The 25879-nt window shown below is 39.4% G+C and overlaps 1 protein-coding gene across 1 annotated transcript in view; it reads left to right on the top strand.

Moving 5' to 3' along the window:
• Window positions 1-25879, top strand: part of vps50 (VPS50 EARP/GARPII complex subunit) — a 133721-nt gene that overhangs the window by 36081 nt on the left and 71761 nt on the right. The window contains exons 10-13 of the mRNA XM_042506207.1: window positions 4577-4619; window positions 6881-6979; window positions 12142-12282; window positions 22309-22441. Of these exons, the coding sequence (XP_042362141.1) occupies window positions 4577-4619; window positions 6881-6979; window positions 12142-12282; window positions 22309-22441 (416 nt within the window). The remainder of the gene's footprint in view (window positions 1-4576; window positions 4620-6880; window positions 6980-12141; window positions 12283-22308; window positions 22442-25879) is intronic.

Below are 25879 nucleotides of genomic sequence, written 5' to 3'. Positions count from 1 at the left end.
AAATGTTTGGATTTAATTGGATGTTCGTGTAAGCCCATGGACTGAATAGTCAGTATAACAGAGAGACTAATCACAGCTTAGTTTATTACTGGGCTAGCATATATTTAGAAACAATGCCACACTTCGAATCTATGCTTAGAAATTATATTACATTTTTCTATTCTGATGAGCAGACTGTTTTCACATCAGCTGTAAATCTCAAAAAAGTTTGCATGAAGCAGACAATAGACAATTTTCCTGGACTGTATCCAAATCTAGAAAACAAACTAGTCAAATAAACAAACAAACCCAAAAAGGATATGGGAAGCTAATAGATACAAAATAGTCCCTCATGAGCAAGCTTCATAACCCCATTAGATAAAAGGAGCTAAATATCTAAACACTATATCAAAGCTTGCACTTGAAGAAAAAAATCAATACACATTGTTCAGGTCTGTTGTGATTAATTTGTCCTAGTGCTCTCTCTTCAAACTCACTTCTTCAATCTGTTACCCCTTAACTCCTCTGAGTTCTCACTTGCATAATTATGGTTGATGTTGTCCCTTCTTGCTGTGCTTCTCTCTTTGAAGCTCTTCCTCTGCTACTTTGCTGCCGCTGGCTCTGCCTGCCTTATAAAAGTGGCTGATATGATAACAGCAAAAACATAATTTTTACAACATCAGGACAGGACTCCACTTTGCCATTATAGCAAGTAGTCAGTTACTGTGAAGCAGCTTGCTTCAAGGCTTAATTATTTTGCTGTAACATATTGCACAATAATTTCTAAATGTAATGCAGCACTTTTGGACAAAAGTATTACAGATTTAATATCAGGCACTCCTATTAAACTTTTATCCCAAACTGTGAGACAAAAAGTGTTGACGGGCTGCTGTAATTTTTTTGAGTCACCAGATGTCACTGTGCATGTTGCATTGGACACCTATTGCCATGATTTTCTCATAACTCAATTTCAATCCTTATGTTCCCTCTAGATAACAGATTGTTAATTAGATTTCTTTCCTCATTTGTTATTTATGTATTCTGTCTTATGATGGAAGGATGCCAGTACGTGGGAGGTGCATCTGCACACACATGAACACTCACTGGACAGTGTAGTTTTAGCAGTGTATTCATGAGATGGACATAATACCAGGAGGACTGAATGATAAAGTCACCTGGAATACTGGCTTTGAGTTGACCTCTTTCTTCAAAAGCCTAGAGAGTTCTTTAAAAAGATCAAGGTGGTTTGTTTGCCTTGCATTGCACCAAGCATTCAAAGATCCATGTCTGCGGCAAAGAGTGCTCTGGTTGGTTTTTCAGTCCCACTTTAGACTCTGTTTCAGTTGTGATAACACCTGCTGTTAAAGGAACGGTACAGCTCCAATCAAAAATACATCTTTTTTCTCACTTATAGTCTAATGAACAATCAACAGTCAAGATTGTTATGGTGTGAGTGGTTGGGTGTTTGAGATGCCGGCCAGAGAAATGTCTGCCTTCACTCCAGGATAATGGAACTAGAGGGCACTCAGCTTGTGGGGAGCAAAGCGCCAAAAAAAATACATTTGAAAAACTCGACAGCAATGTCTCTTTCCCAAAATCATGACCCGGTTACCTAGAGATAACCTGGAGGGTCATGCTCATGACAGTGCAAGATGTGAACATTCATGGCATCTTCCTTGGCTGTGTGCTGTAATGTTATCAAGCTCAGGTGAGCTAGGTGAATGAGCAGTAGATGCATGTTTCTTTCTGTGCAGTGATACGCTTGGCGGGTTTAGTTCTGTAGAAAGAAAATCCCACATGAAACTGCTCAGAACAAGATCTGCTGGCTATCTTGTATAAGTGGTCATGATTTCTGGAAAGAGACACTGCTTTTGAGTTTTTCAAATGTATTTTTTGGTGCTAAAAGCACCACAAGCCAAGTGCCATCTAGTTCCGTTATATTGGAGAGGGCACACACTTACAGCTGATATCAACGCTCGGCAACTCACTCCAAAACAACATGGACCAAAACACAACACTACAGGTGAGATTTAAAATATGTAATTTTGATTTTGGGGTGAGCTGTCCCTTTAATAACGGTTCATGTGTTCTGCTAGATGCTAAAGAAATAGTGTGACATTTTGGGGAAATACGTTTACTTGCTTTCTTTTTAAGGGTGAGATTAGAAGATGTCTGTCCACTAGATATGGAGATGGAGCCAGTTTCTGGTTAGCTTTACTTTGCCAAAATAGTGGAAGCAGGGGGAAACAGCTAGCCTGGGTTTATCCAAACATAAGAAATTCTGCCTTCCTCTAAAGCTCACTAATTAATATGTCATTTTGTCTTTGCAGTACAGTAAAATCACCACTTAAAAACACCATTTCTTGGATAGGCTAGTGAGGAAGTCATTGACTTGGCTTTTGTTAATTAGTGAGTTTAGAGGTGCTGTTGCTGGTAGGTTTAGTTTTGAACTTCAGACAGAGCCAGGCTAGCAGTTTTCCCTATTTCAAGTCTTTATGCTAACCTAAGTTAATTGTCTCTTTATCGTGTAGATTTTAGTTCCTTTAAACCAGTCCATATGGGTCATATTAGAGCTTTCCAGTTCTTACTGTTTTTCCAGCCATACTGTGATGGTGACTGGTTTGTGTTCTGGGAAATAGCACTCTGCCTTACTCCCAAGTCTGTTAGCCCCTGAGCACTTGTGCGATGCTACTTTTTCTCTCATATGCTCTTCGTGTCTGTTCAGTTTGTGGTTTAGCTTCTGTTACTCACTCACACTGCAGCGTGGGAGTACAAAAGAAAGTTCAGTGATGAACAGGGCATTTATCCTGTTGGCCTCTGCTCCGCTGGTGTATCTGCTTAGTGTGGCTGCCAGAGCTGAAAGCCTTTGTTTAGCACTCTCCTGAGCCTCACATATAGACATTCAGATGCATTTCTTTAGTAGCCAGGGCCTGACATTGATCTGTTCACCCTTCTGTAGTTGAGCCAGCTTACTTACTTTGCATGTTTTCTTTATATTGTCTTCCAATTGTGGTTTCCTTGTGGTTTTAGGCCAATGATTTGCCTTACTGAGCTTGTAGCTGTCCGGTGTTATCATTGCTGTGGTGCATTGCAGCTCATTGGGTTCAGTTACAGTTTCGCACACCGTTAGTATCTGCTATGTCACATTGTTTGATGGGAAATTTTCAATCATCCATGTCAACTTAGTTCACACGCTGATAGTGTAGCTCCTTCTTGTAAACTAGCACTCTGATGTCAGCATTTTGGTGTTTAGCTTGTCTGTCCACTTGTCCACATTGTGCTTACTGGCCATTATTTGAGTCTCTGTCAGTCTCCTTTAGTTTCTGTGTTGGAACATTTGTTAACTGTTTCCAGTTGGTGTGGATTCCTGTGTGTCACTCATCTATAGTATTTTTCTCACACACACAAGTAAATAAAAAAGGTTTACAGTGCATCAAGTTTGGAAATGCCACGCTTATTTTGTTACCTGTTTTGCGCACGACCTGGGGGCTTCAATCTGCAGTTTCCTCTCAGTTTCTCTGCTCCCTCCTCCTCATTCTCCTCACTCGATACCCAACTGTATCTAAGGTGCTTAATTAGCAATTTGTTAAGGACACTCTTTCCCTTGGGCGTCTGCAGTATGACAAGGCACAACATAAGTGCAGGCTGACCTGAAAAAGACCCCAAGCAGGGCAGGGACAGAGGCAGGGAAACGGTGGAACAGAGGCTGATTGTGAATGGGCGCAGTGCAGGAGGGAGTCACAAGGGAATTAAATTTGGTGTCTTGGGACGGGCAAATAGTTGTGATTTTCTCTGCTACTTCGCAGCTTTTGAGTTGAAAGCATTTCCAAGGATGAGGCAAAGCTCAGCACGCTCCAAGGATGCGTAGGCGTTTTGTATCCAGGATAGTCTGGTGGTACATGTGCTGACGCATACATACACACAGTTTTTACAGTGGATTCCAATGAAAATTGGAAAAAAATGCAAGAAATTGGAACACAAAGAGATGCACTTTCCTAAAATATTTCTTTAAAATACATTCTTTTACAAACTACAATTTGCCCCATCTTTGTGTGGTTGGGGTTTTACCTTGCTATATTTGCATTTTTTCAGCACTATGTCAATGGTTTTTGGAGCATACTCTTGGACGTGTGCTGCTGAAGTTCAAGGAGATGGCCCCAAGCTTTTTATAAAGCACGGACCATACCCGAGTGCTGTGAAAGGAAAATAAGAAAATACAGTTAGAGAGGGCAGAGTCTCAAGGAAAATCCTGAACAGTATGCCTTTGAAACAGACATTAATTAGGGTGCCCAGTAGCTCACCTTGTAGAGCGGGCGCCCCGTGTATAGAAGCTATATCCTCAACGCAACAGCTGCGGCTTTAACTCCGACCTGCTGCCCTTTGCTGCATGCCATCCCCTCTCTCTCCCTCTTTAATGCTTAAGCTTTCCTATATCTAATGAAGGCAAAAAGCCCAAAAATAGTCTTAAAAAAAATCAACCAGATGATAAAGTTGATGTTGATAAAGTGATATTAAAAGGTTCGTAGTTAGTCGACTTCAAATCTGTTTTAGTATTGTGGAATTAATTCTCAACAATCTCCTTTTTGTCTTCTCACAGCGAATTGAATTCCAAACTACAAGACACTCTGGAGCAAATAGAGGTATGTTACTTCCCTGCTTTATACATTATTCCATTATTTGAGACGGATATCAGTAAAGAGACTTTTAGCAGTGAATAAGATTGTGCTCCAACCTTGTAATTTTCCACACGCCCTCATCTGAAAGAAGCAAATTCTTCTTCATCTTGACATTTTGATGGTTTGCCTTTCTCACTCTGGCTCTGCCAAATATTGACACATTCAGAAAATCATTATTGTAAGTGAGCTAGCACGATAAAGTATATCTGTTTCATCTCTAGCTATGCTGTGATATTTGTGTGCGATAAATGGTATGCAAAGCAATTTTCTCTGCACCTCTGCTGCTGCGCTTGAGTAGATTAATTACTAACAGTTTGTTGGTACACAAAAAATGGGCGTGCACGTACACTCACATATATAGCCACATGGCAAGGTGCTTGTTTGTTTACCTTCCTGCATGAATTTGTGTATAAGCAAAGCAAAATCCTCTAAAATCATAACAGTAAACATTTGCACAAAGGGCTGACAGACAGACGCATCTAGAGTTGGATTATACTATCCATCATCTTCAAAATGATGAGAGCCAAAAGCACTCATATAAATCTACATATACTGCATGTACTCTCCATACATAAACATCATACACTGTGTGTGAGCTGCACACAATAGAGTTGTCACTGGTTGGTATTCAGCCAAGTGTGCAACATCCATTGATTCGTGACCGTTTTCTACTTGCAACACATCTTCGATCTCTCTCTCACACACAAACACACCACTCTGTACAGCATGCTAACTATCTCCTACTGTCCAGGTCCTCTATAGTAAAGCATCCAGCTGTTCAACCGAGAAAAACAATTTTTTCTATAATTAAAAAACTCTCTAAGCATGATTAGGAAGAGTAGACATGAAGAGTATGATTAGAGTGAGGTTTTGTTGCTGCTGCACAGTATGTATTTTGGCAGTGGGCATCACGTCAAGTTGTAAGCGTTTTCAATGAATCAAATGTCGGCATGATAACCAAAAACTTCAGTATTACTGTTTTTACTACTGAATCAATTCTTACAGTGTTTTATGACTGCATAAACTGAAGTTAAAGGTCTAGTGTACGGGCATCTATTGGCAGAAATGGCATATAATATTCAATAACTATGTTGTCATCAGTTTTTAATTACCTGAAAATATAGCTGTTGAGTTTTTGTTACCCTGGAATGAGCTGTTTATTTGTATTTCCATGTTGTTACGATAGTAGCCCAAAATGGACAAACCAAACACATCTGACAGCCCGCTATGATAAAAATATCTGCCACCTCAAATAGATTTTCTTTTTTTAAAGCTGGATCATTCATTAAAAGCACTGTTGAGATATATACACTGTTCAGATATGCATTGCACAGAGCACAAAGCAGCGCTGGAGCGCAGAGCAGACTCTGGGCACAGATGGAGCAGCAGAATGTCAGGCGCATTAAAAGTGAAACTTAACTGTTCAGTTGGCTTTGTCTAAAAGTTTGCAATTACTCGTAGCAGCTGCTCCTCTCATCCATTGATCTGTTCTCATCAGCTCTGAATGGATCAACAGATCAGTTATCCACCTCGTGAGTCACAAATTGCTGATGAGGAAAAATAGAACTCATGGAGAATTACGCCTGCAGTGCGTTCATGGAATGAACTCCCTTCTCCTTTTAGCTACCACTCGCTCATTCTGTTGGAAACATTTTTGGGCCAAGTGAGAGGCCCTGCTAGTTATGATTGTCAACAGCTAGTTTAGTTGCCTCTCCTCAAAGTGCATTGGGCTATTAATTCAGTTCAAATAATCACTGAATAGTTACAACTAGTAATTATAGAACGTACCTCAGCGGCAGTCATTGAAACGCAGCTTTAGGCGTGAGAAAATGGGTGGTGATGCAAGGTGTTTAATCACTTATAGCCTTTGTCCTTTAATCTTTCAGGTCAGCTTATTGTGTCAGGGATTTTACACATCCCTGCACATCCTGACTACTGCGAACCTTGATTTACCTCTCTTTTTATCTCGTTGTTGAAGACTTACACACACACACACACACACACCCCCCCACACACACACACACACAGACACACAGACACACACACACACACACACACACACACACACACACTCCCCCACATTCACATTCAATTGCCCTTGGCCCTGTGTGGTAACTTTACGTCCTAACATCTATTTCTAAATCCCTGGTCTTAACATTAATAGTCCTTCTCTTCTCTTTTCCCCCCTTTTTTTCCCTTTGTCATCTATCTATTTCTGGCTCCAGGAGCAGCTTGATGTCGCCCTGTCGAAGACTTGTAAGCACTTTGATGTTTCGCACTACACCAAGGTCCAGCTGGCCTACACGCTCCTAGGCAAGACACAGGTGAGTGGTTGACTCGTCTAAAGGGTCACAGGGAATGGCAAAACATGACTGGATGTGATTGTCCTATGTTGTCCTCACATACTGCATATTTCCTTTTGCTTGGCTCTTTAAATAGATAGATGACACGGGGGGAAGGGGGGGGGTGGGTGGCGTTAAATGTCATAATTTTTCAAAGACTGTTGCTCACCTAGGTTGTTCCTCTCAGTTACATTGTTGGCAGCGTTTCCTCACGTTTTCACAACCTTTTGCCCCCATTTAAATTAAAGCAGTATATAAAAATCTTCAACAAACTGCTGGTTAAACCATGAGAATGCAATATGGGTTATTCAAGTTTTTCTTTTTCATTACTATTCCGTCTTGCTTCAGTGGAGTGTTTTCACTCCAGTGAGTGAAATGGGTTTTTCTCATTGGAGGAGAGAATATTTCAGGCCACAGGGCATGCATGTCATCCTTTGTGATCATGTTATGCTCTGCTTACTGTCAATCAACCGACACCCACAGAAATCAGCCACAAAAAGGAACCGAGAACTGCAAAATAATCCTTGGATAATATAAAATAAGCTCTTGAAACATCAGAATGGCTGAGATGATGCAGTCACAACATGTTTGTATGTGACATTTGAAGCTGTAAAACATTTATGTTTGTAGTTTCGGTTAAAAATGCCTAGGCAGAAATGTAATAGACTATGACCTTAAATGACATGGATATTATCTTTTATCACTAGCTTCTGTCTGTCTTCTTTCTCCTCATATCTTATTCCAGCCCCCTTATTTTTTAGTCAGAAAGCACTGATCTCTAATGCTAGGCCCTCTCTCTTTAATAACTCATGCGCTCCATCATTATCCGGCATTTCCCCTAGGTTGACTGTTGTGGCCTGGCGGATGGAGGGGGGCTAACACAATTAAACACTCGCTCTACCACCTACTGCCACACCAAATTCCCTTCTCAAATTTAACACCTTACATTTTCTTTAAAGATTTATTAATTACTTTAATAAAAATAAATAAGATCCACTACAAAGCACATATAAAAATAAAATATGTCACTTTGTTTTGCCCGTTAATCCCAAGACAGTAGTGAGAAACACCAGGAGCAAATGAAGTTGAGTATTCATTGAAACAACGTTATGACTGGTGTGTTAACTGCATGTCAATCAGTGGCACACAAGGCCAGATTGCCTCCTAAGTTACCATATGACCAGTCGCCAACAAACATTTAATTGGCCATTTTTTAATGAAGAATGGCGCAGTGCTAACTCCTGAGCCCACAAATAACAAATTTCAGAGAGCTGTAGGAATATACTGTTCTGTTTTTCAGAGCACCACACTCTCATCAGAGTGTACTCTGGGCACTCTGTCTGAGAAGACGGAGTAGAGCGCTATCCATTTTAACATAACCATCAATTTGTATAGAAATAGAAGCTCTTTTGCGCCAAACAACAGCACTCTCATTTTAGTGTAGAGCATCAGATTGGATTTACAAATGCGCTCTACATCACTTCTAGCAATCTTCAATGAGGGAAAAACAACATCATCAATCTGTTTTAACTGAATATTCTCTGGTGTAGGAAATTAAAGTTCCAGCTCAAATCAGGATGCTAAGGTCGACACTGTTTTCTGGTCTAGCTCAGCTAAAATAAAAAACACTAAGTGCGTCAGCATGTCAACAAGTCATTCATGACTGAGTTTGTTTTTAACCGGTAGGCTAATGACATTATCTTCATTTCACTAATCATTTTCAATAACAGAAATTTAGTTGTCCTGCTGTTATTAAAGGCATGAACAGATGCTTGCCACATACATGGTTTCTAATATAGAGGAAACACGGAAATGGATATGTAACATTATTTTTGGCATAAAAACGTTTTTCTTTTTCCTTTATTGGTCCGAAAGAGGTTTCAGTTGGAAAATTTGCATTTCCAAGGATAGCAAAGGCATGACCCATCTTACTCTGCCTTCTAATTGGTTTATAGCCATTCTTACTCTAAACCTAAACAATTTTACTCCTCTTGCCTAAACCTAATCCACCCAACTAACAGAGGCAATGAGCACTAGCCAATCAGAGGGAAAGAAGGATGGGCCATTTTAGGAAAGACGAATTTGCTTCCCGCTGTACAATTACAGTGAAAATACTTTCATCTCCAACATCTCACTTGGTCCTGATCTCTTTCTCTCTCTGTTTTGACTTATATTTCTTCTTGCCTTTTCTCATTTCCCTGATCTTATGCTTCCTGCTTAGGTGTGAAATGTATTTTCTTTTCAAATCCCTACTCCTGTCTGTGTACCAGTGTTCTTTATTATGGGTATCGGTCAAGGCTTGAGTTGTAAGTGAGAATTAAAAACTTTGTGCTTTCATAATCTTTGTCATCCTTGAAGTAATTTCTACTCCTGAACTCTGCTCCGAAATGAGCAGCCATCCAGCTAAGCATGATCGTTTTGAAAGGTGATGACGCTGCCATGTTCGAAAAATATAAATTGTCTGTCAACTTTATGTGGACTTTGTAATTCCACTAATGCTGCTCCAGTCCTTTTCCAGCATTTTGAGCCCCTGACCTCATGCAATTTCGCTGAGCCTACAGGTGATGGAAATCAAAGCCCGTGAGCTTTCAGTGCTTAGGGCTTATGGTACGATGTTGGAGCTGGGCCAGGCTTAAATTGATGTTCTGCAAACATGGCATTTTAATGTACAGCTTTAACATGTTATATCACTGATATAAAATCTGAGAATTAACAACAGACATGATAAGATGGAAATTAAGTCACATCCTCCACTTGGAATCACCAATGTGTGAGGGGCATTTCACTCAACTTGGCATTCACATAACAAGAACATATTCTGTCATTGTTATTCGGAACTAGCGCCAGTGTTGATGTTAATAAATATGCTGTATGCCTCTTGACATTACCAGACATCCTTGAGATGGAGACTGAGTCATCAAGGCTTGTTGAGAATAAATGTGGTTTTTCTGATTACTGTGATAATGAGTATTTTCACACTCAAAAGCTAACTAAGGAGTTGTTCTTGACTGCCTCTCGCCATTGTCCCAAAGGGCTTGTTGTTGTTTTCATCTTTCCTTCCTCCTTTTTTCTTTTGCTGGCACTGAATTGGTTTGTCACAGCCTGCCTGCATCCCAGTCAGCTATGATCTGTGAATCTTTTACTGCAGTCTTTTCTTTATGCTGCAGTGAGCATGCGTGCACAAATTCCCACTTTTAATCTGAGGCATTTCAATTGGATTTGTGAATGAACCATGTCTTAGAAGAGGTAATCAGCATCACAAGGCTTTTGACGTACTGTTGCATATCACCTCAGACTATTACTATTTTCTTTACACTGTTCTCTCTGGCTCTCACTAGCCTAATGCCATAGCCTAATGAGCCTGACACCCAGTTTGCTTTTCCAACATTTGTCTAAATGAAACATTTGCTTGTTTGGGAAAAGTAGCTGCTGAAGAATCTGTTTGCTTTTGGAGTTCATTTATAATTGTATCTAAAGATGATGATCATAATGATGTGAGATGCCATAGTTGCCTTGTTTTTTCATGTCTGCAGTCTGTGATGTGTATAGTGAGCAATTTTCATGCTGTTTTCTCAGCAGATGTAGTGAAACTTGTTGTTTAAATGACTTTTTAGGCAGTGAAAATGGATGGAAGCAACATTATGTGGACTTGAGCTTGCAGTAAGAAAATCTAATTGCACTGCTGCAACACCCATTACCTAAAGGGCTTTGCGCAACACTGTGCCCATGTGTCCCGCGACTCTAGTGTCCTTAATTCGTGAGTGTCCTGTAGAGGCTGTGGGTGGGAGCTACAAACTGGAAAATGATGGTAAATGTAACTTGGAAAGAGAATAAGTAATTTGAGACTGGAGTTGCAGAGGCACAAATCAAGCTCAGTGCAGTGGAGCAAGATTGTTCTGCAGATGTTTTTTGGGAAATCATGTTTACTTGAAACGTTACATCCCTGATTATTAATGATAAATGAAGCAGTGAAGAAATCCTACTTCGCCATCAGTAAGTTGTGATTTTTTGCAGGTCCAGTCAATATTTTTGCATTATCATGGATCAAATTATTACTTATTATGTTTTACAAATTCAGACTCAGCTTTACAAAGGATTTTATGGTCTTTTCACTCATTGATTTTGTTTAAAAGAGTACAACTTTACTGCTTTGTTTACTCTTACCAGCGGCAGAAGGCAGCTTTTGTTGTAGCAAAAAGCATTGTCCACTATCTGCACTAGACCAAATTTTACACAGACAAAATTGGTGACCAGCTGGTGAACATAGTAGATCTTTGAGCAACTGATATTTTCCCCAGGGGTTTTTGGAAACTGTCAACAAAGCTCAAAGAAAATTGAATGTTGGACTTATATTCATCAGATTGACAGACACGACTCCAAATGTATGCACATGTTGCTCCGTGTCTGCTCAATGTGTAAATAAGCCACCGATGGCTAAGGTATCTGCAGTAACAGCTTTATAAGGTGATAATGTGTCAATTAAAGCTTGCTGGCTGCCCCCAAGTGGACAAAAAGTCAGTTAATGCAGCTTTAAGGAGGAAAGCGAAAGTAGAAAAGGAAAGGGCAGGTTGGGGTGAAAGTTAATACATCATTTTTTTTGTATGACGTTCTGCTAAATTTAACAGTGTAAGAGCAGTTGAGGAAATTTTACTTTAAGTCAAAGTGCCCTGGTAATCAATTATTTTGATGAATGAAATACCTCAGTGTATTCCATATGAGATGAATGATGGCACCAATGGAACAGAGCTGGAGGCGGTTAGTTGTGCACATGTCACTGAAATGCCGCTGCTATTTTGTTGTTCTATTTGTTTCTTGCCATTATTGCTTCATGAATGACACTTTCCACTGCAAACTGAGCTGTTTTCAGGGCTGTGAATCATGGAAACTGGAAGCGAAATTGCTCATTTTCTCTTGGACTTCAACATTGCAGTTCCCAGGAGACAGCTATGCCCATTTGCCCTCATGCCATATTGTGTAGCTTTCATAATACATCTGCAAATGACTCAAAATATCAAGTATACACCATTTGTCTCCAAGAAGTTCGATTTGCAGTTTTCCTGCCTTTTCACAGATCCACACTGGCAGATGAAAGTGACATTTTAACAAAATATTTTTCACAACAGTGTGTTTGGCTCTCTCTGCAGACTGCTATGGACCAGCTGCACATGCACTTCACCCAGGCCATCCACAACACGGTGTTCCAAGTGGTGCTGGGATATGTGGAGCTGTGTGCTGGCAATGCTGATACCAAGTTTCAGAAGATGCAGTATAAAGACCTGTGCACGGTAAGGAGATGAGTGTGTGCGCGCGTGTGTGATCAGTTTCTTCCACCAATATTCACCCATTCTGTCTGCAGTTTAACAGCTTTTTAGCAAGGGAAGGTTCGAAACCATTTGTTTTATATGATTTAACCCTCCTTCTCGATCCACTTACTCTTTCTGTCCATGGTGGTGGTGGGCAAGCAGAAATGTGAAAGTATAAAATGTAGTTCCAGCAACAAGCTTGGAGCTGGCGAAAATCATCATCTGGTAGATTTTCTCCTGTACATGAGAGGGAAGATCTGTGTATGCTAGCAACATGGAGGGAAGTTTACCACCGTTCATTTACACATACTCTTATGATAGAGGGCAAGTTAACAAATCAACAAAGTATCCCTTTAATACAGAATAAATCACTTGCAAAGTGCTGTGATGAAAGGACACATGACATACTGCTGTGCCCACACTCACACACTTTGTTACTCACATTACCCCTCTAACTTTCTTAATACCTTGTAGCCAAGCAAGAAATGCCTTATTTCATGAGAAGGGATTCTACAGATTCTCCACAATGGAGTGAAATGAGGGAGTAAAGGAGAAAGTTTGTCACAGCCCCTCACTATGAGACAATTAATCTTGCTCACAGTATAGAACCAATGCACTGCAGCAGCAGCACTTTTTGATTGGGTTTTCTCCATACTGGCCCACACGCCTCAGTTCCCTCTATGTGTTTTATTTTCTCCAGATCAAAATAAATCACATTTGCGCGGCCAGCAAGCCATAACTTGGTCTTTATTATAAAAATGTAGGTAAAGGTTATCCATGCCTGATCGTGGGGTATGATTTGTTGCCTTACAGTCCCTCCCGATATGTCAGCTGTCACAGATTTCTCCTCCCTGACTCTTTTCCTCCATGCGTGGTCTTATTGTCAAACTGCACAGCTTTTGCGAAGGGCATTGCCAGTTGTGCTCTTATCTATAGTGCCTGCCCTTTAACCTTTACCTTCATGCTACATATCCTCCTCTTCACTCCTCATCTCTTCTACCCCTGCTGACTACTTCGTTTTCATCTGTTTAAGCATGTTTTCCTCCTGCAGCTGGTAAGTGGCAATGATAGCCTGCATTCAAGCTGGCTGGCAGAGTCTTTTTAGTGTAGGAGCTGAATAAAAAATTTAGATATCAGTTTCTCTGTCACTTCAAACTGTGTTTGAACTCAGTCTTTGTGTCACCATAAAAATATGTCAGAAATAGAATGAAAACAGGCCTTGGTGGAGTTTCCAAAAAAAAGAAAGAATTTGTTTTCTTGATGATGTTGATGGCCAAGAAAGGCTTCTAGCAAGCGTGGTATCACCGGTAGTGTGCTGTGTATGGGATTCACAAACAGAAGACTGTTGATTTGATGATGTGATACCGATTTTAAATGTTTATTATTTTTTAGTCGTGTTATGAGAAAGAGTTCTCTCTCACAGTGTCGTACCTGAATTATATCAGTTAAATCAAATTTGGCTGTTTGAAATGAGTATGTGACTATTAATTCCTTTTTTTCATTTAGACTATCAAGCAACACTTTATTGAACTGCCAAATTTTTAAATTGGATTTGGTGGGACTTTCAGGGTGACAGTGACGTCCCTTTAGAATAGTAATTAAGCCAAGTTAGCCCTCTGAGCTAATGTGTGGTAACTATGCAAAGAATGGATTCAGATTGTTTTTGCTTTTAGTTTTTTTTTCACCTAATAACATATTTAGCCTCAAGTTTTTTTTTTGTAAGCAAATTATCAGACTACTGTAAAACGTTACCTATCTTGAGCACACTCGTGATATATGAAGTATAATATTTAGTAAAACAAAAGATCATTTACTTTTAACTGTGCATATCTTCCCATTCTTGTCTCTTTTTTGTTTTTTTTTACTCCCATGGATTTGACTGTTATTTGGCTTACTGAAAGTCTGTGCCATGGATCCCCTGAAATACTGCGTGCAGGCAACTGTGCAATAGTTACAGACACATCCTAATGTTTACTTACGTTTGATAGATACCCTGTCAGCATGCCGTGCTGCCTGAATGATCCCACTCATGCCACACATATATACTGTACAAACACTCTTACCAATTTAAGATTGATGGGATGTGTCATTACACTCTGGCTGTGTGATCATGACTGATGGGGCAGCACATCCACACACAGGCGCACACTCAAATGAAGAAGTATGTGAAACGCCCTCACACAGCTCATTTGTGTCACTGACAACATTTACAGCCTGTCTGCAGAGACTTTATGGAGAGTTCAGGTGTTTTGCCTACTCCATACGGTAGATTATTTTATTTGAGGCACTTATGTACCTGCCTTTAAAATGTCAAAAGGAGAGCTAACTGAAGCGTTCATGTGAAGTAAGTGTGTATATAGCTAATGTGGTACACACACACTGGACTGAGATGGTCCTGAAGAAATGCTTAGAATAGGAAGAGGATGCAGAGTCCCTCTGTAGGGTTGTTTTTGACTTTGCAGCATAAATACCATTTCTCACCAGTGTGATCTGAAATGGCTGTTTTTGGAATGAGGAAAATCTGCATGAGAATTTAACAAACTGACACAGATGTTTTTTTGTGTTGAGAATCATCTGAGAAGCCATCATTTGAAACTGTTTGGAAAAGGGTGGGCACTCAAAAAATACTTGTCAGTGAATTGGATGAACCTGGCCTGGCCCAGTCTAGGCCATTTGGGGGAAAAGCGAAAACATTTTGCTATTGAGGAAAGCCTTCAGTGCTGTTCTTCGCTCTTCTTTTGATTAAGAAATACTCTTCAGTTCTGATATAACTGGTGCTTTTGCAGCATCTATGCTTACCTCTTAAGTAGCCACCAATGTTGTTTTGAACAAACAGCCTCTTTGTGTCATCACTCACTCATAAACAGTCAGGAAGTCCTTAAAGGATGCTAATTGGTCTGCAACTTTGGTGGTTTGGACACAAATGCATTACTTGAACCATGAAAAGATGGATTTTCAAGCAAGCGTAAGGGCACACTTGACATAGTTTCCAAGGTCTCCACTACCAAAAACATACCTGCAGTAAATTTTCTTTAAAATCAACAGAGAATGTGTTCGGGGGAAATGGCTAAGCAATGCTTTCTGCTCCGTCAACACATACAATTTATTTGCTTACCTCTTCCAGTGGAGCTGCTTAGTAGAGAATGCATTAATGTTGTACAACTGTATCAGTGGGAAAGCTTGTTTGTGGAGAAGAGCAAACTTATTCTCATGCTGTTCCCCTGATAAATAAAAGGTTAAGAAAATGTTAGAGCCACATTAGACCTTCTGAACTTCCTCTTAGTTATGCAACTTAAAATTCAAGGGAAATGGGAACACTCAGAAAGGTCGATTCTGATTGTGAAGAGGTCTTATTAATTTTACATCAACATCTCATCATTATTGGCCAGCCTAGTTCCTTATCAATCCCCTTGTCCGTCTGACTTTTCTCCTGATGGAAATAGGACAGTTCACTCCTAGAATCATAGGTGGCACTCATTGGTAAGGTGACTGTAAAGGCTGAACCATATACCGTACTGCACTTTCATTTTGTGTTTACCTCAGTGGTTGCTAATGATATTTATCTAACCAACTGGTGGTGTGTTGCCTTTTAGTATTGTGTTTTTACCTATGACTCTCTTTTGTGCAGTGTCCCATTTTGCAGACTGACCTTCAGTGCAGTCGTACATTTGAAGGATAAACCATTTTGCAAGGCTGTTGAGTGGAGGCAGACACTGTTGCTTTTTCATATTAAGCAGTGTCATGATCCCTGACTGGCTTTTTGTGTTTAGTTAATCATGGACTGCTGATAGCTTCATTACAGAAGGAAACTAATCTCCTGCCAAACATTGTGCATCTTATCATCTCAGCTCTTATGGATGGAAATCGGTCTCATGTTGTTTGTTGTTATGGCTCTGTCACAGTAGTGATAGACATCTTAAGACTGCTGCTGTTTATCATGAAGAGCCCCCCACCCCAAGAGGAGTGATATGTGTGATTTTTGCTTCTCAGGCCAAGATGATTGGATCATTCTTGTGTGATTCTGGGGAATCTAGGGTTTGAATAGCAACAAAGATTTCTTCCTCTGAACCCCTTGAGACTCAGTGGATGCCTTTGACAAAGCTGATATGTGCAATGAACCTTGTTGTTGCGCATGGCAGGTTTTTGTTGGAGCATGTTAAAGTACAACATAAAACAAGGAGTAGATGATTGAAAATGTTTCCATGTGAAAAATCTCAATCTCATACCCTTGTCTGATTAAAGCACTTGAAAGCTTCATGTAAAGTTATGGTGATAAAAAGGACCATTGCCCTAAACTATTAATTGAATTAGTGTCAACCGTTATTTTTCTTTAAAAATGTAAAGACATGGCTTTGACAATAACATCAGTAAGTGGTTTGAGCAATAACTCAAACCTACGCAGTAACCCAGTTTTTACTCTTAAAGGGTATGCCACAGGGTTCTATAATAGGTCCTTTACTCTTTATATTATACAGAAGAAATTGGTTTATCCACCTGTCATATGCAGTTGCTGAGGCTTTTATGAAATTAGACTGATTTCATGCCATCCAGAATGCTACAGAATATCTGAAGCTTGTCCCTAACCTTACTGAGACAAATCATTTACTGTCCTGTGGATTAAACTCGTATTGATAAGATGTGTTTTTACAAAGCAATTGTAGTAGAGTTGCCTATTAACCAAAAAACAGCTGACTTATGTCAAGATGCCAGATGGGCTTGGGGGGTATCTATTTTTTAATACCTTCATGGAATTTCACTGGGGTATACCGTATATGATAATGGTCAAAATAATCCCTTAATTCACAAGGTTAGATGTGAAAGTAAGCTGTTGTCCCTGCTGTCCTTCTGTTATTGTGGGCAAAACACGGGCAATTGTTGACCGGCTTCTTACAGTCTTGTTCTCTTCAACACTCACGGTGAGCTCAGCTACTGGTTGACTTTGCAAGTGATGTTCTGGTGCTACATGATGCACACAACATGCAAAACAACCTTCATTAGTCCTCTTTTAGTGTACTGTACATTATTTCTTTAGCACAGCAGGTCTGCAAATTGCTGACCATGTTTTGATCTCATGCAGGTTAATCTGAGGGGTTGTGATTGTCTTTTCCAAAAGAAAGTGAATCAGCTAAATCAAGCTTACCTGCCCTTGCCTGAACGTCTCTTTTGTAAAATGTGTGACATTTCTTTCACGTTTCTTTCATGCGATCTCCTCTGCACGCCCACATACACAATTGAAAAAAAGCACTCAGCAATTTGTCTTTTCAAAACCTCCCTGACACAGCCCGGCATATGTGAATAATGATGGGTAACTGTCTTCAAAAAACCAAATGGCTGAAAATAGATCCCACATCTGCCCCTCCCTCAAGCTCTCATCATTGTACTTGTTTAGAAGTCTGTGTCCAGCAAGGTGGATTACAAAAGTTTTTATTGATCTATTTTCCTGTTGGGGGTATGACAAGCAAACACTCTTTTGTCAGTTGACGTTTTTAACATGTACACACACATGCATAAACTGGATAATTCAGTGATTGTGTAGGTGCGCACACACACACACACACACACACACACACACACACACACACACACACACAACCTCTGCTTCCCCTTCTTCTCTCCTTACCTTAGTTGCCTGGCAACATGCTGCTGTGATATGGTTGACTGGTGGAAAACATGGAATGTCAAATGTAAGCCTTGTTTTGTCCCCACTGGTTCATTAGCTTTCCTAAATGACTGGCGGTGCTGGAGCCTGTTGGTAAATAAAGCTATGTTTATCTCTATTTGTTTATTTCAGGTGGCCAATTATTTCCTTTGACTGTACATGGAAATTGTAACTCTAGTATAGTACCATAGTGGCAAGTTTTAGTAATTAGTTTATTATTGTAGTGTCTTTTAGTGTCAATTAGCGGTATCGTTTTATGTCTTATTTAATAGTGGATACATTAAAATAGTATATAATAGGCCAATAAATAGCAGCATTTACATTTGCACTTGTATGCGCTGTTCTTAACATTAACTATGTCTATGCAGCTGCAGATTTCAGTCATCAGAATCTGCAGTGACATAACCTGAAAAACAGTCCTGATGACAGTGTGATGATGATTATTTATCCTGGTATTTTGAGTGCATTACTTTACAGATTTTATATTCCTTATATTAATGCTTCCATCTAGCTATAAAAAACTAAAAAAATTAATATCCTTGTGGAAGAGACCCCTTTATACAGTACCAATATATACAGTAAATTGCCAGCCTTATGATGAACCAACAAAAAGCTAAATAAAGATCATCTGCACAGTGTTGTTCCTTGTATCATCTAACGGCTTGTCACACTTGACTGCACACCCTGCAGTTGTTCCCGCTGCCGTTGATGGCTTTTCTTAAATAAATAAATAAATAAATAGATAAAAGCTTAAATTACAAATTCCACTAACCACATGATTGGGTAAGTGTACCATTCACATTTAGCCAACTGCGATCTGATTGCTGTCGCCACAGAGGTGTAGAGAGGTTTGTTGTTTTGTTGTTGAAATGTTAATTTATAAATGATTCGTCACTGTTAGAAAACACGGAAAACAGGGATAAATGTCCATTATAGTAAAAGGTATTAGAACGTCTTTGGTTTGAGTGCAGTTAAAACAAATTCAAATGAGGATTTATTACATTGGTAAGAGCATAAATGACTGTTGTTTCTGAAGGGTTTAGAGGGTATGTTGTTTCAAGAGGCTAAGGAGAGTGGGTGGCTAAAAGTCTGATATAACAGGGAAATGTGTATGAGAGATTCACCTTACTTCCAATATTTAATGCTCTAAATGCAATGTGGGACGTTTGCATATAAAAAAAACAACTGTTATTTTCAAACCCTTGCCAAATTAGTTTGCAGAATGCTGATTAAGCCTGTAACTGCCAGGGAAGGTTCTCTGGATTTCACATTATAGTTAGTTTTAGTGTCATCAAATAGTCTGTTTTGCTTAGGAAGGTTCCTAATACAGTGAAATGCAGTATTTAAGTGGCAGCCATGATGAAACTGTTTGAATTCTCTAAATACTAGGTAAAGGTGCTTCAGTGCCTCCTGTCTTATCTCCTTTGGCACAGGGTACACTGAACCATCCTTTATAAAAGGAAAGGAGATAATGGCGGCCCACAGTTCCTTGTGGTAGCAACATTAAAAGGGACACACCATTTGCCCATTCACAAAAACTAATGACATATCTTTCTTGCACTTAATAGTTATTTATATAAAGTTGTACTAATTGGGATTCATGTCAATAAATATGGACAGGATGGTGAGCGTGAGCAACCAATCTAAATCTGAAAACTACCTAATTTCAGTTTTGTGACTGGTGACTCATATTGCTTTTTTTAAATCAATAATGAAGTAATATTTTCTACCAGGTTTTGCAAGTTTATATAGCATGCATGAAGTGACACAGTAAGAACACAAGGGGTGAAGATGTGCTTTTACTAGCTAATCTTTGCAACATTTTAACATCATCTCTGACAACAGAGTTTGGCAGCAGTGGAGGCTCTTGTGTAATTTAGCTGCCTTGGGGCAACAGCTCTGTGATTAACATCTTTTGAGACGGCGATCATTACGTGATTTCTTGCTGATGGCTTACAGTGGTGAATGTACCTCACATGTCTCACTGAGTTCTGTTGAGAGATTGTTCCTGCAAGTGGTGGTTTGTCACCCAGGGACTCGGAAATGCCAGACGAAAAACCCAGAAGGAGGCATGGGACTTTACTCATGGTAGTTTGTGCACAGTTGGGGTCTTAATCACAGTGCACTGTTTTCCCCCTCAGCAATCACCATTGTGTGAGGCATGTGTTGTTCTACTTACAATGCTTTTGTGAATAAATGCAGGGGGTCTGCAGCCAATTGCTCATTGTTGCGATCCAAACACAGTAAAGTGTGGCTGCTGTTGATAGCATTTTTTCATCTGGCAGTGATTAATTTGTCTCTGGACATCTCAACAGGACTCCATTGGCGAGTTATTCAGCACAGCCTTGAGCTGTGTCAGTAGCTTCTATTGTGCCAAATGCACTTTTCTTTGGTGGGGCAAATTTTTATATAAAACACATATGTTCTCTAGGCTGAAAGGCCTCTAAAGAGCTCAAAATCAGACATGGCCATCTGTTGGATGTGCAGGAAAACCGGCAATGTGCATTATCCTTTGTGTACTTTTGATCTCACATTTCAGCTGTCTTGTTTTGGATTCAGCACCACTGAAATCTCTCAGTCGTCAATACAGTACAATGCTCTTAAATGGAAGTATTAGACCAGTTATGTTGATGGCAGATTTATCATTAATATATTCTTTTCATCGTTTCCTTAAAGGGATACTTTGCTGACTTTCAACCAGCTTTGTATGATAACAGTGTGAGTAGTATGTGTTTACAAAGTAGCATACACTTTCCTCCATTTTACCAGTGCCCAGATCTCCCTGCTCATCTCCCATACAGTGGATTTTCTCTAGCTTGAGGGCTGTTGTGCAAACTACAGATTGTGCTTCCACATTTTTGTAATGCATACCACTGCAGACACGAGTATAGGAGATCGAGAGAGAAAGCCGCCTTCCTCTCCCTCTCTCTCTCTCTTGCTCTCAAACTTGGACCAAACGCATATCAGACTGCAAAACTAGGCAGACAGCTCGGTGCAGATCAAATACAAACCAAAATTCTGTCACTGCATTTCCTGTTTTTCACCTTAAATGTCTCAAGAAATGTATTTCAGTGTACTGTTTAGCCTAATAAAAGAATATGTAAACAAAAAGTGTGCGCCGTACTGCTTCCTTGATTGTTCTTCAGACCAAACTTACATAAAATGAGAAGTAGTGCTGATCAAATATGAGCCAAAAATATGTCAAAGCCTTGCCTAGTTCTCTCCTAAAATTGTTCAGAAACATATTTTAGTGTACTGTTAAACTGTAATATCAGATAGTTTGTTAGCAGCCGGCTGCCAAATGGTGTCTTGTGTCAAAATGGCCAAGCTCACCTTACATCACCCACCAGTGGGAGCGTTTTTTGGTCCACTGTGGCAGAGTGAATTCTGGTAGTTGTAGCTTTTCTACCTCTCGAGCCAAAGCAAATACTACAGTTCCATTCCTCAGTTTTCCATCCTCATGTAGTGCCAATTTCAAGTATTTATATTGCATAGATAGCTTAGTTTTATGAAAAGACCATCTTTTTAGTGGTGAAACACTTTTTAATGCTCCAATATATTGTTGACACTGTGTTTCATAGTATGCAGAAATAATAAAGTTGGAATTTTATGAAAGCAATAACTTACTTCAAGCCTTAGGCATATGAGCATTATATCACAGCTGATATATTAAATTCGGATGCATAGACAATGGCTGATTATCCACCTGCATAGATATATTATGCTTGTTATACAGGTTCTTTAACTTAGATATTGTAGAGTCAAAAATCCCATAATGTACATACTTGTGTATGAACAAGACTCAAACGCAGTAACCACGACAACCATACAGTGCATAACTGTCCTGAGATTAAATAGCTCTGTTGGATTCATTTAAGAATAATCTGTGTGTGTTAGTTTTGAAGTTTTCAAGTCATCATGGCATGATATAAAATACTGGCTTACCGAATGTGCACATGAGAGATATTTGACACCCTCTTAATAACATAATTATTTTAATCATTCCTTGCATTAATTAGCTCTTACATAAGATGAAAGCATTTCTTGTGAAACAGAAAATAGATGATTTCCAACACAGTGTCCTTGAATGATGGAGTGTAAGCAGGCTTTAATTAGATGTAATATAGAGGGCAGCTGATCAGCTTATTTTTTATAAATCTCTTGCTGAATCTTGTTAATTTATTTTAAAGTAGTCCAGCACTGCATTTTGTAACTGCTAAATTCTTCCCCCTTTTTTTAAGTGAATACAAGCACATAGAGGCATATGACACACACAAATGTGACACTGTATTCACATACAGTTGAAAGGAGCATCAGTGACCTTGTTTTTATTTCTCCTCTGTTGGCAGCATATCACCCTGGACAGCTACATTCCCTGTCTGACAGACCTATGCAAAGCATTATGGGAGGTGATGCTGAGCTACCACCGCACCATGCAGTGGCATGAGGAGCATGACAAACAGGAGACCAGCCCCGCTCCAGGTAAGGGACAATACAATACCTGTTTAACTCTGTGACCTTTTGTAATTTTTCAGAATTTATTTACATTAAGCAACACTGCTTTATTTTTTATGACCTGTCAGCAAAGAGATTCACAACTCCCTGTAAAAGCATACTGATGAGGAAATAAATGATACAATAACAACTTCTCCCATGGACCAGATACCATAGAGAGAGCATATAACTTGTACGCCTCCTTTCTTGCACAGTATGCGTTTTGGTGCTTCCAAATATCCTTCCTTTATTCATTTTAAACCGCTCTTTGTCACCTGCTCTAGTTTTTCATATACTCATAAAACACAAAATCTGCTCCCTATACCTAAAGCTGAAACTCATGGATTCAGTCACAAAGCCATGGTGAAAATTGGGTCAGCATCCTTCACACGCTCAGGAGTGCCACTCTTTCCTAGCAGTTTGATTTCAATGTACAGTAGGTTTATCAGCTTTATAGCTCACAGAAAAGGACTGATTGAATCAAGAAGAGAGTGTTGAAAGTGTGCTTGTGCTTCAGTGTAGTGGTTCGAGGAACTGAAGTGGCTCATATTTTTCTGCATTCCCTAAGTTCCCTTTCAGTGTCGAGGTCATTGAATGAGTCTGTAGAGGAATAATACATTTTGATCACACTGTCCTTTTTAAAGCTCCTCCTCTCTGCAACAATACAGAGAGATGTGCATTAGAGGGTGACACAGGATTTGGTTTTCACTGCATCATATAGGGAAATTCGTGCTGGTGATAAGATTGATCAAAAAGCTGTAAGCCTATGACTAACAGATATTTTTAAATCATTTTTAAATTAAATGTAATTTTTTTCAATTCCATTATTTTGCATCTTGCATTTGCAAATACATATTGACATGGTAAAGCAATTTTTACCAGTTTGTCTTGATGAGGAAATCAAATGACAGCAAGAAACTGCATGGGACTAGCATCAAGTAGGCATGTATGTAAAGGGGAGAGTCATAAGTACCCATAGAACCCATTTTCATTAAAATATCTGCAATTCAGAGGTCAAGGGACCCCTGCGAAATGACGATGCTGTTTTTCCATTGCCAAAATTTAGCCTAATTTTGGACCGTTATTCAGCCTTCTTACATGATGGTACAGCCTCTTAAAACAGGAATATTGACCACTGATTAACGGGATAAAAAAAACAAAAAAAAACGAGGAAACCTTAATCAAATTGCGATTAACAAATTCGCACTAACCGCCCCAATTGATATATATTTTATAATAGTATTGAAGTACTAGCTGCACAATTTTTATGTGTTTCTCCTTTAATATGTACATTGCTAACATAAACCCTGATATTGAATAACTTTTATCCACCGAATAAAAAAGAAAGAAAGCATATACTGTGTACTATGTATACATATTGGGTTTGACTTTAGAATTTAGTTATTAAGGAAATGCTGCAGTAAAAGGACTTGAAAAATATTACAGCGGTATTTGTGGACCTGTTGTACAAGAATATGGTTGATTTTGCTAATAATTTTTAAAATTTTCCTATGTATAATGAATGGGATACTGTTATGATTTTAGCATCCGATTATTAAAAATGTTGTAGTGGGGCAAGACACTAATGACAGATGTGTGTATTGCATATGAAAAAAAAAAAATCTACATGGCCGTAAGAGTTTACAAGGTAGACTTGAATGCACCATGAGTCCTCTGTGAGTGTTGGACTATCAGCGTAATTTTCCATCACGTAACTATTTTACAGACATGTACCTGCCAGTGTAGTAGATAGCCTTCTGAGATTTACTTGCCAAATGTAAAGTCTATCATATTTGGCACTATGCAGGTGTTCATTTTGGGCCCCTTATTGCTAGGTAAATAACATTATTTTCCTTATTAATTTTTCTGTGATGTGTTGATTGAGCATGTACGATTTATTGTTCAGCGCTACTCCTGGCCCCTTCCATTCCCACAAAAAACTCCTGTCCCAATCCTGGAGAAATAATTCCTATTGTATTTCCCAAATAAATTTGTGTTTATGCATATAAGAATAGTATATTTAGGGATAAAAACTGGCCTTCTGTTCACTCTGGTGGATTTTTCTCCTGATCCGTCCCAGTTTGTAATGAATACTGGCAATCCCACAAGAAGCCCCTAAAAATTGTCAGACTCTAATATGCATATAGTTATACAGTGTACAGTACCTCTACGGTGCATTATTATATGTTTTGTGCGCACTCATTTTGTGGCATCATCAGCTTTGAATTGCTTTGACAGTCTGTCCTAATTACATGAATATAAATCATATTTGCACATTATTGAATTTACACTGTGGAATTAGAATGACCCAGCCGTATGGTTTCAAGGATAAATATATGCACAGGTGATGAAGCACGAATGATGCATTTTTTTTCTTATGGAAATGTGTCATGCGTGACATTGAATGTGCTCTGTTTCCATGCTAATACAAACAGGACTTTCACCCCCAGCTGTTTCAGTTCATGCAAGTACTTTTCACAGATGAAATTATGGGGTTTTGTGACATTCTTGACCCTCCGATAGTATTTAGATCCCAAAATTCCACCTTTCATCATTTAGAAAAGAAAAAGCATTTATGTACATTTTGTGATAACAACATCAAGCACACTGAGTCTGCACCGGAAACTTCGTAAAGCTACACTCAAGTTATAGCCCATTAAGAACAGCAAGATGACTGAACACCACATCTGTCCAAACCTAAAGCTTATGTCTGGATCAACAAGAAAAGTCTTGCTTGTGTCGCAGCTTCTCTCCATCCTGCCTTCAGTCAGCCAGATGTGAAAACATCAGCCTCAAGAAGCTCAGTCGTCAGGGCGGGACATACTTTGTGGTTTAGTAGTAAGCTTCACAGGCAATCCAATTTCTGACCAGTGTAAGAAAAGAAACCAAACTGGATTTAGTTTATAGCACTTTTCATCTCATCACTGTTTATATCGTTCGTGTTGCCAAAGACTTTGTTAGATATTTACTGCAAATACAGAACTGTCAAATTAGCTAGTGCCCTCCCACTGTGTATCCAAAGAGGGCTCATTTATATTTTCCATACTGTACAGAATTCATTAGGTGGATGGATAAGGACACAAAGGTGCCCTGAATGGTTGGTGACATTCAGGAGCCTTCATTAGATGCCATCCTCCTCACAGGGGAAAAGGACACCACATTCCCTTTCATGAGGCCCGTCTATCATCTCACTGTTTGATTGGCTGTTACCTCTGTCCTCTGTATAAAGGTGTCCCTGACCCTGGCTTTGTCCTGGTTTTCACCTTTCTCTTTTTATCCTAATGTGTGTAAAGTCCATCAGAGTAATGATTTACCGTACCGGCTCTGTGTCATTTATCGGAGAGAATGACCTCCGCAGACAGTGACCTCCATTTCACACGAGTCCTAACGGTCAGACCCACTGAGGATCACTCTTCTGTTACACAC

This window comes from Plectropomus leopardus, chromosome 18 (assembly GCF_008729295.1).
Source record: "Plectropomus leopardus isolate mb chromosome 18, YSFRI_Pleo_2.0, whole genome shotgun sequence".
NCBI classification, from domain to species: domain Eukaryota; kingdom Metazoa; phylum Chordata; class Actinopteri; order Perciformes; family Serranidae; genus Plectropomus; species Plectropomus leopardus.
This window is presented reverse-complemented; position numbering and strand designations above follow the sequence as displayed.